Genomic DNA, 11,555 nt, shown 5'->3' on the forward strand with positions numbered 1-11,555 from the left:
TTGTCAAAGCATTACAATTAATTAAAAAAAAAAAAGTCAAAACCTAAAACTAAATAAAATATGTCAAAAAAAGAAAAAAAAAGAATTAAAATTTTTAGGCGGTGAATTCACGTACGTACAAATCCAAATACACACACAACACTAATCCATTTCCACACAAACACGCACAACACGAAGCGGTAAATTCACGTACGTACAAATCCAATTAATTTTAGAATTGTTAGATTATTAGTTTAAAATTCACTTTTATTGAAAGGGGACTATTGAATTAAGTTTAATAAGCTATGCAATTAAGTTAAATGGAAGAAAAATTAGTTTAAGTGATTAAAGAAACTTTAGAAATCGCTTAAATATGAAAAAAAGATTTAGTTTTAGTATTGCCTATCTAATTATTAGAATTTCATAAAATAGTTAGTTGTTAATCTAAATATTATATCATATTTCAGGTGGTGATATGGATATTGGGATAACTTACCAACCGAGTTGATTTTGTGTACATAATTGAGTGGAAAAACTTAAATATTTTCAAGTATTGATAAATTAATAATATTATTACATTATGTGCGATTTTATGCAATTATGTGTTTGATTATATGATTATTATGGAAAATTTCTTTTACTATGATACATTTGAAATTTCAAAAATTGTTTATGGTATATTTGTAAATCGGAATGTGAGACATGTGATATTGAGATGGACCAAAAAAATATCCATGTTTATATACTTCTTCTAATTCAATGAGAGGCCTCGATCGTACTCTATACTACACTGAGGCGTCTTGATTGTGGATGAAAGGGTTTGATCGTGTACATATAGTTCATCGAGAGGTTTTAACCATGTTTAAAATTGATTACGGGAGGTCTTTGAGACCTGCTTCCATTCACTGAGGGGACCTGAGGCCTGTGTTGGGAGTGATTAGTTTGAGGGGTAGTCTATGCGCATATGACTAAATTACATATTTCAGTCAAAGTGTACATTTTTTGTGGATATTAGAGTACATTTGATGGGCTTAGATGAATGTATAGATTTCAGTTGATGATTATATCATGATGATGAGATGATATTTTTCAGTCTTATAAGGATGTCTGACATCATGATTATCATTATATGCTGTTATATTGTGAACTGTTAAAAGATGTAAACTCGATTTTTGATAAAATGTAGAAATGAAAAAGTATATTTATTTTCGAACTTCTCCGCTCACCGAGTTATCAATTCATTTATTTTCTCACGATTTTTCTTATTAGATAGCAGTTGAGTTTTTCCGCATATTTTGGAGTTAAGCTTTTAATTTTGAAGTCAGAGCTACACGATAGTATTTACTAATATGAATCATTTCATGGAGCATGTAATCAGTGTTTTGGGACACTTGTCCATTTTTTGGATGAAACTTAGTAGATAACTATGAGGCTCACAATATATTTTGTATCCATGTGTATATTTCATGTTAGTGTCGTAGTAAAGTTAAGAATTCGACTTATCTCTATTGTGTTGTATTATTTTGGAATTGGTATATAGTGAATTACAGGTTGATTAATCCTAACTACAAGGGAAATAATGCCAAAATTTTATTAAAAATAATTTATAAAAATGTACATATTGTAGTAGTTTTGATGGTAGATCTAACTTTGGGTTGGTATTTATTATTGGCGCATGTCACGTTCCGAGTCTACTAAGTGTTGAACTACTCTAGGAAATATTAGCAATTATATTCCTTCAGTCTCTCATTTTTTTTTTTCAAGAAATAATGCACGGAAATTAAGTTATGAATCCTCCGTTGGACCCAAACAACAACCTTAAATTTAAGTATTACGTATATTTATAACATACAGAATATAATAATTATCATGTGGTAACTATACAATTATGATAAACTACACCTTGCTAAAATTACTTAATTTCTACTTTTTAATTATGTATTTGTCTAGAGAGAGGAAGAAAAACAAAAATAATCCGCTAACCATAATACAGACCAACTCAGAAGAAGATTTTCTTATTTTAATCATCGTATAATTTAGCTCTAACATCCTCCAAAGTCTCTAACTAAAAAGGGACTCTTCTCCGGTAGGTTTCCGGCATGACGTAGCCCTAGCGTGAGCGACACGTCACCTGCACTCGTCCCAAATCTTATAAGCGTCGATTCATTAATATCAGCATTTCCAGAATCAGTATTGGCAGTCCCATATTGGTGGCGCGCTGCTGCCGGAAAGGATTGCGCTGCCATGGCGGAGGCGGAATCAGGCATTATGTTGGGTTGTTTTGCCTGGTTTTCCGAGGAAGAGTGAGTATTAATTGCAATGAATGAAGGGTCGTTTTCTGGTCCATTGATTTGGGATCTTTTGCCTGATGGAGTAATTGCAGAAGCAGTAGCAGCTGTCTCAGCAGCAATGGCGGAATTGGCCTGCATTGAAGTTTGTGCATTAGTCTCTCTCTCTTCTGCCTCTTCTTCTGTGGCCTCTTGTTGATACATCTCCTCTACCATGGGTTTCCACAAACGGACCCTAGCATTAATGAACCAGTTTGAGACCTGAAATTGAAAACACACGCAACAAGCAAATTCAAAATCATTAAACCATAAGAGTCAAGATTGCACTTCAATTGACTGACGCTGGTAGATTCAATGACTTCATGGAATTTAGTGATGTTTAGTAATTATGCGGCGCCTACTAATGTAAAAATGCAAATTTAAAGATTTTGATGTCATTTTCCCTGTTGAGTCAATAAATAGTACAAAGAAATAAGTTGGGTTGATTATAGAGCAGTAGTAAACAAGATTTTGATGTATTGTTCTTACATAATACCTTCAATACCTCTAATGTTTCATAAAACATATGCCACAATAGTTTAAGGATTAAGGGTAGTTAAAGTTTACATTCTTACATATTTTCATGAATAAAGATTTATTTTATCTTTTCATTGTCTGAACAGTGATTATTCAAAACCAGGCAACTTTCTTGTCTACACTAGAGGGGTGGTATGCATGAGGCTACGTTAATTGCAGCTAAAACATACACATAAATTCTATCTTTATAGAACTGAAACATGATAGAAATTAGGAAGAAAAAATTTAGCAAAAATCTTTTTCCAGTACAAATTCATTTATCTTGAATGGATTTCAATGTTTGGTGGACATAAGAGAGAGGAGTGACTAGATTTCTTTGTTTGAACATAAAGGAAAATAGAAAGCTGCAAACTTTCATGTCTCACTCTCATGTACTTGCTTCTACTGTTAATTGACAGTGATTTTTTTTTTCTCCTCTCTATTTCAGATATCTCTTTGTGGGAAAGAATCCAATGAAACAAAAGAAATATAAAAAAAGTCTGGAACTTTTTCTTAAAACAGAAAGAAGTATAAAATTCCAAATTCATACAAAATCTCTCGCTCTCTCTCTCAGAATAGTAAAAAAGAAATCTTGTTTTCAATATCACAATAAAATAAGTTTCATCAAATTGTGTCATGCAAATAGTGAAAGATAAACGTGATTACGAAAAAATAAATAAATAAGAACCTGGTTTCTTGATAGACCGGTCTGTCGAGCCAACAGATGCTTATCTGCATCGCTTGGATACCTGAGAAAGAGAACAGAAAAGAAAAGGACATTACATTCAGAATTCTTACCCAAACCATATAAAGAGATGCACAAGCTTTATACGTTGTTCCGTAAATTGGATCTAAAGCTTTCTTTACTTTTTTTCCTGCGTGGGCATTAAAATCTAAGAGGGAAAAATAATAATCAGTTGCAGCAGGCAGTACAGCAGCAGATTCAGAAGTAAAGTGGACAACTGCTGGCCCAGTCACCCCTCTTTTAACGTTTACAACATCCATACTAGCATGCAAAAAGGGACCTAGGAATACTGTATTCATACAATTGTAGGTTCAAGTCCAAATACATTGTTTAGTTGTTATACTGATAACGACGAAGAGTATCTTAGCGGAGGGGGCCATGCAAGAGCCTAAATGGACAAGTTTTGAGAAGTATATCACGTGTCAAAGTGTGGAATCATGATAACATTACTACAAGTGCCTGCCAGTTAATAGAGCCCTTTCCATGTTGTGATGAAGAAGCCAGCTAGAAACTGATGGGATCTTATACGTTTTGCTGTTAATAATTATAAAGCCAATGTAATTGAGACAGAATACTGAAAGAATCGAGAGAACGTGAAATAACACTGTGATATAGTTCTGTACCTTCGAAGTTTAAGGATGATCACAAGAAGAAAAGAAAAAAGGAAAGAAAAAGTTGAAATGTATGAAGCATCGTCTAATCATAGAACTCTGTAATAATTTAATGAATTATTAGAGATGAACTTTTTGTTAAAAAGATTCAGTTAAAACGAATTAGTTGAAAGAAAAAGGGGCTGGAAAAAACGTACGGATGCAGAAAATGCTCAAAAAGCCAAGCTCTCAAAATGTTGACAGAGCGTTCGGGCAAGCCTCTTTGGGGTCTCCATGCTTCTTGTTCCATCATTCCCATTTGATGAAATGCTCTTTGCTGTCTAAGGCTTTGTTCCAAAATTCGAAGCCTTGGAGTCTCTCCTTTTGTCACTCCTGATAAACCAGCAGCATCTTTTTCTCCTAATAGCTCACAGCAGTGTTTCAATTGTGCTGCTATGGCATCTTTCAGGCACCGGAAATGGCGAGACATGGCTTTCTGTGCAAGAGATGTGTATGGCACGGCCGCCCCGAAACCCATCACCATGTCAAAAGAATTCACCACCATTTGCATTTGCTCGCAATAATGGTTGTATTTTTTATCCACCTGCAAAACAATTCTAGATCAATGATTAGGGGATGTTCGGCTGAGCTAAATAATTCAAAATTACTAGTAGACTTTATCATCATTATTGCACTTAAATAATTGTTGAATAGAGTGTGGTACAGGGAAATGATTGTCGATATTTTTGTAGAATATATGTCCATCTCTCTATTGTTATGCCATCTTTTTCCCAATACAGACACCAAGATTTGCTACAAAGGACTAGGTTTATTTGCATAATCCAATGTTAATGGAAAGAAAATCAATTGTCAAGTCAACTGATGGGACATCGATTGACTTATAAAAGTTGGGACAAGAAAATGAGAAATCCATCCATGTAAGGAATGCCGAATGCGGCTAAATTCCCAATCAGATAGAAACATTTTACCTGCTGGACATGTTTCTCGCAGCGTTGGTTGTTAGTCTCTCATGGTTTCACCAAATGAAAATTCTATATGGCCTAATTATGCCCCACTACTATTAATAAATAAAATTTTGGGTTTAGATATATTTTAGGAAATTAAACAAATTCAATCTAGGGTAGCCAGCCTCGCCAAAAATAAATGATTTCTGGGATACTTACCAGGATTTTGTGTCCCATGGTGGATTTTATAAAAGAATGAACTAAACTAATAATAGTATTTGACCCTTGACGAGATATAGAGCGAGAAATTAAAAAGAGAGAGAGAGAGAGAGAGAGAGAGTGACTGATTACATGCCTCATCAAGCATAGATGATAGTTTAACCTTCCTTCTCTGATGCTCGAGCCTATCAGCAGCTGATAACGGAGAAGGATCTTTTGAAGAAGATGATGAATTTCCACCGCCACCACCGGAGCCACTTGGGTTAGAACTAGGGTTTGCATTATTCTGCTTACCAAATTTGTTCTTCTTGAATTGAGACCTACCAACACTACAAAATTCTTCCAATAATTCTTGGGCAGCCTTAGCGTACTTTGAATTCCTTAACATATGGACCGATGAAAAGGAAGACCCTACGCCGACATGTAGCTGGTGGTTCGGACCCACTACCCCTTGTAAATGCAGTGGCTGATTACCAACGCCATCACCCAGATTCTTGAATTGGTACGGTGTTGAAGTTGACCCGCCACCTTGACCAAAAAATAGCATCCCTCCTTCTCCAATTCTCAATTCCTCAGCCTTGGCTGCTTCCAAGTGTTGTAATGAAGAAGATAATGACAAAGAAAGCCCTTGCCCTTCCACAACTCCCGGAATTTCATTAGGGTTGGTTTCATTGCCAATGTTTGGAGCCCAGGTAAATTGGGATGCGACGCCGTTAAAAGCCCCTCCTTGGCTATGGAAAGCTTGGAGAGTGGAAGAAGGAGGAGGATTTGGAAGCAACATGTGGAGGGTAGACGAAGATGAAGGCTGAGAAGTATGATGAGAGTGAGATGGTGAAGGTGACCTTTGCTGTTGTGGATTTATCAAGAAAAACTGCATGGCTGCTGCAGAGTCGGCATTAATGCCTGAAATCTGATTCTGGTGGTGATGATGAGCAGTTTCATTGACTACAGTCTGTTCCTTTGAATCCCCCAAATGCCCCAAACCACCCACCACCAGCCCTTGCCGATTGGAAAACCACTGGCTAGAGGCGGCTCCGGTAGGCGGAGTTTGTCTTGAATTCCGGTAATTCTGTGATATCTGGTTCTCTAATAATTCTGTAGCTGTGGAAGTACCAGAGGGAAAATTGAACATTTCAGACAACATCCCTGCGGTTTCATACACTGGAAGTCCACCGGATACTTCTTCCATACCTACCAATGGCGTTGGAGGCTCAAAGCCTTGAACTCTAAGTTTATCCGGGCGGATCTGTTGCGCTACGAGTTGCTGCTGCTGCTGCTGTTGTTCTTGTCGTGATCTTTCGAATCCATTTGAGAAACTGAAAATACCTTGATGAAATTCTTGGGACATAGAATTCGAGTAATATTCTTTATCCAAGATTTCAATTAAATTGTGAACTTTCGAATGAGAAGTAACAGAAGGGAGTGGCGCAGCTGCTATTACCATATCAGTCTATTGTTCTTCATTATAACGTCCTTTTTAGCCCTCCTGACAACTGCCCACCTTCTTTCTTATTGTCTGCTCAGTTTTGCATCGGATCCATCCAAGAAAAGAAAAACCCGTTATGGAATTTCGAGTTTTGTTCATCAAAATTGTAAGTCAGCATAGAAAATAACACAAGATTATAGAAGAGCAAAAAGAGAAGAATAAATAAGGAAGTAAGGAGTAAAAGTGAAAGCATCAAATGAGTCTTTTGCTGTGGTTCACATAAAAATTTATGCTTTAACAATTCATGTTTGTACACATACATACCACTTATAGTTGCAGGTTGTAAAAGTGTACAGAGCTCTCACACATCGTTTTCTTTTTCTGTGGTATTCCAAAAAATAAAAAATAAACTCTTGAACTCTTCTTCATAAAATTTCTTACTCAGTCCATTACCTTGCTATCTCTATATCTGTCTGTTGTTTCTGAGGCTGTCGTTTCTCTCTATATCTTTCTCTTTCTATCCTTGTTTTCCCTTTGCACTGAGAAAGTTGTTGTTCTCTGCAATCGCCTTCTCGAAAGAGAGACCAACAAAAACAAAAGCATTAAAATAAAGAAATAAGATGCCTTCTTAAGAGTTAAGAATATTTTTTTTATTTTAAAATTTTTTTTTCCTTCTCCAACTTGCAAAGAAACTTTAAAAGATTGGTTTTCACGACCCAGCTGAAGACAGAGATAGCAGACCTGAATTATTAATCTCAATTTTGGAATGACGAGAGTACCCCTCTCCATAATATGAGGAGTGGAGAGAACATTTATCTAGAAAATAACTTAGCAATTTATGAAGGGAAAGGAAAAACAAGAGAAGAAAAATTTGGGAAAAAGAAATATAGTATAAAGTATAATTAAGTTGGACACCAACAAGGTAACATGATACCATGATGAATCGGGCATTTGTATTGAAAAGAGTTACCTAGTATTAGTAGAGACGAATCATCGATTAAGTGATAATGGACCCCCTTATTCATTTTCAACAGAATTGTGATGCACTTTACTGCTTTTGAAAATGAAGTAGGGAATACTATTACCACGTAACTAGTATTGCATCTTTACTAATATAGCATTACAATTTTGTATTTTTACAATATTGTGCTTTAGTTTTGAGTTTTTACACTTGATGTGCATCTTTGGAGCTTCACTACATAAAATTTCTTTGTTATGCCTCCTCAACACATGGAGGTCATGTGTAAGCCATGCAGGAATTGGAGGCAATATAAGACACATCTATCACATCACTCCACTTCGCGTGGAAACCATGCGCAACACATGAACCTTGCAAGGTTTCCTCAAAAGCCAAGGGTGCCTCGCCAAAGACAGTAACCAACACTCGAAGTATGTGAAAGCGTTGTTTAATCAGGGTCGTATTATCGCATGTTCGTAAGGTTGCAATTCCAACTTATGAGGGTATACCCAGAAAGGTGGCTCGCCTATGGATCACGAACCTCCAGTTAAGGCAAAGGGCATGAACCTAATGTTCAATAGGGATGACAACGAGTTGAGCCGAGTCGGCTCGTGAGCCGAAAATCAAGGCTCGGGCTCAGCTCGAGCTTTTTGAAGACAGGCTTTTTTGGTTTGAGCCGAGCCGAGCAAAAGCTTGGCCAAAAAATCAAGGCTAGCTCGGGCCTTACCGAGCCAAAACGGGCCGCGCCGAGCCGGATCGTTTTTTTCCCACTTTTTTTTTCCCCTTAAAAGTTGATAGCTGCCTTTACAAAGGTAGCAATCATTTTATTTTTGCGAGTCGGCCTGTGAGCCACACGGGCCGACTTGGGCTCGGCCCGAGCCTAGCCGAGCCACGGGCGGTCCGAGCCCTTGAGCCTTTTTGCCATCCCTAAATTGTTCAATCACCTCACAAGTCAAAGGAAATAGGGATGAAGCCTTTGCTTTGGAAGAATTCTCTTGTTTCTCTCCTTCAAATTGAATTTGATAGTTAGGGTAGAACCCACAGGATCTTCCTAAGATGAAAATCTTCAAACACCTTTATTCTTGCTGCAATGCTTTCACCATTTAGAAAGATTGTAGAACTATCAAAAATTATTTGAGTGATGTAGCAAGGGACACGCAGCCATGTGCGCGATGATGATTATTGAAAATTATACAGTTTGACCTAATTAACACCTAGGTGTTTATGCCAAATTTAAATGATTTAATTAATAATTGCAACAAGTCATAGTTATTAATTAGTGTAGATGATTTCACATGCAATTTATCCTATGTTGAATTGTCACGGTATAGTAAATTGCAAAAAAGTAAATAACACAAGATAATTGTTGACGGAGAAAATCCCTTGTAGGATTAAAAATTTCGAGCCCAAGTTAGTATAAATCCACTATAAACGAATCAACTTACAGCAGACTCAACCAACACAAAGTACTTTTTAACTTCCTAATTGTAATTCCCGAAGGCCTTCTGGATAGCATGCACCTATACCAACTTCCAACTTTTTGATTTTGTATCTCCTGTGGATTCTCGATAACTTCTTGTTCTCCAACAATCGGGACTTCAGTCACCTTTCTTGATCTTCAACCTTTGATAAATGCTCTGGAAGTATGGGTTTTGGTGTTTGATTTCTGGACTTTTGATGTTTTCAATTGCAAAACTTTAGCATGAAAGGATTGAAATATATGAATGTAGTATATGAAGTTTCTCACAATATTCAATCCAAAAATTTCGTGAAGAGGCGTAGTTATATAATGGATGTTTTGGATAGTATAGGCGTGTTAAAATTCTTGAAAATTGCATATTAGGGTTTCTCGGTATGTACCATTGCTCGACCAAAAGCCCAGTGACAAGCGAGCGACAGCGTTTCACTCGAATGAAGACTCGACGACAAGTTATTGAAGTTCATTATGTTTTTGTCGCTCAAGCAACAACTTAGCGGCAGGTTTCCAAGATTCCAACAACTTTTCTTGTATTCTAAAGAAGTTTCTCGATGACTTTTGACTTATTCAAATAAACTATCACTCGACCCTTTGACTTTTTAAAACATTTTTACAACTATATTTTTATTCGCGAACTGTTAACAACTTTAAAACCCAACAATAATAAAAGAAACAAATCATAGATATGAAGTGACGTGTGTCCAAAAATGCCTCGGCACTCTAATTCCATATAAACATCCTAAGCTTGATCATAGAAAATGTGTGCAATATTCAAACTCTAGTCAAAATTATATCCATTTATTTCTCTCTTACTTAATATAAATGTTCATTAACTGATTTGATCGTCACAGTGCAAACAGTCCCCAAACTTCCACTTGGGGAAATGGCCTTTTCAAGTCAATGGTGTCCAAGTGTGCACGAAATTCGTAGGTGAACATTGAGGTGGCAAGGGAACTATTGACAGTCGGGTTGTTCAAGTTTGGAGGTCATCAGTTGTATGATTTTAAAAGTTTATGCAGAGTTCACCTATCACATCAATTTTTCTCTTGATTTAGCAAATTGAGGTATTTTAACACTTAGATTGAAACAAAATATATTCTTTGAACCTATTAGAAATAGTAAAATAAAGATTTAGTAATCAAAATTAAATAATATCGTAAGTTGGATGATTAACAATTTCTTTAGACACAGAATTAAAGAATAAAAAGTTAAAATTATGTACGAACAAGTAGAATCATTTACTCTTTGCTGATTGAGCTTCGAATCAAATATGCGAGTCTTTGAAGTTTTACATTAATTCTTATAGATATATTTAGTATATTAGTTGAATTTTTTAGACAATTTTAAATAGTCACAGGTAGACTCAACTAGATATCTTTTTCTAAATATATGTAACAAGTCTTATACTCTTGTACATGCCTTTGAACCATAGACAAGACATTTCGTGGAATGAAAGAGTGCAACAGAACACATTACACAATTCATAAGATAGAATATCTTTTGCACGTTACATATTTAAATTTTTGTTAGGTGTTTAATTAAATAAATGATAAGAATATTGTCTTCTTGCTGGCAATGAATCACCAAAACAGGCCCTTTGGCGACTAACTACTGCAAATGAATTAGACAATATAAAAATCATCAAGTGAGTACAAAGTCAATCTATCCTATGTTCACAAGAAATGAGGTTCTTGTTTACAATTTGAGATTTAAAGCATATTTCATACTCGGTAATGATATTAATATATAACATAGTAGATTGTCTAACCTATCAAATATTCGGTTGTTGAGAATTACATATTGTAATCCTATCACCACGAGCAATAAAATCACAAAAAAGAAATAGACACAAAAAACATGCAAAAATTATAGAAGTTTACTTCAATGTGAAACTACGTCATATTTCGTCATTACAATAATTTATTATGAAGAAAAGAAATTAAAAAGAGATAATCGCACACTCAATGTCTTTAACCTCTATCTTTTTGGTCATAATAAAAATCTAATGACAGCTCCCCATGAATAAGACGAACTAGAGCAAAATTAAAATTACAAATGTAAAATTTCTAAACTGTATTCTTAATGAAATTTCTAAATCCATTCACATACTGGCTCCGCACAGTGATAATAATTAGGTTTCACAGCTTAACATCATTAATAATATTTTAACCACCCATTGCTTAGGCTTCATTAATATGACCATATTGTCCTTGTTCATTCTATACATGATGGAGACATTGTGATCTAATTTGTGGGATAACTCTCTCTGAAATCATAAGATGATGGCATGTGCGAAAGGTAGGGCTCTGGGTGGGTTAGGTTTGTACGGGGAGTAGGGGTTTGAAAGCCAAGT

General features: G+C 35.6%; 1 protein-coding gene across 5 annotated transcripts; it reads right to left on the bottom strand.

The window, feature by feature from the left end:
- Positions 1-1,797: 1,797 nt before the first annotated feature.
- LOC111400979 (BEL1-like homeodomain protein 4) lies at positions 1,798-7,402 on the bottom strand. 5 transcript variants are annotated; one of them, XM_023028484.1, is made up of 6 exons: positions 7,221-7,402; positions 6,783-6,857; positions 5,478-6,657; positions 4,376-4,761; positions 3,511-3,571; positions 1,798-2,528 (listed from the first exon to the last, which is right to left on the bottom strand). In XM_023028484.1, exons 2-6 carry the CDS (start codon positions 6,803-6,805, stop codon positions 2,022-2,024), a joined length of 2,157 nt encoding a protein of 718 aa, XP_022884252.1. In that variant the 5' UTR covers positions 6,806-6,857; positions 7,221-7,402; the 3' UTR covers positions 1,798-2,021. The 5 variants fall into 5 exon arrangements, with proteins under 5 accessions (XP_022884252.1, XP_022884253.1, XP_022884249.1 ...); XM_023028485.1 differs by having other exon boundaries at positions 7,092-7,227; XM_023028481.1 differs by having other exon boundaries at positions 5,478-6,857.
- Between the last annotated feature and the right edge of the window lie 4,153 nt (positions 7,403-11,555).

This window comes from Olea europaea, chromosome 10 (genome assembly GCF_002742605.1).
Source record: "Olea europaea var. sylvestris chromosome 10, O_europaea_v1, whole genome shotgun sequence".
NCBI classification, from domain to species: domain Eukaryota; kingdom Viridiplantae; phylum Streptophyta; class Magnoliopsida; order Lamiales; family Oleaceae; genus Olea; species Olea europaea.

Coding starts and splice junctions, on each gene's coding strand:
- LOC111400979 (XM_023028481.1), bottom strand. CDS start 6,785: ATGGTAATAGCAGCTGCGCCACTCCCTTCTGTTACTTCTCATTCGAAA. Junction 3,572..4,375: donor TTTGAGCATTTTCTGCATCC/GTACGTTTTTTC, acceptor TCTCTTTCTCAG/GTATCCAAGCGATGCAGATA. Junction 2,529..3,510: donor CCGGTCTATCAAGAAACCAG/GTTCTTATTTAT, acceptor TTTCAATTTCAG/GTCTCAAACTGGTTCATTAA.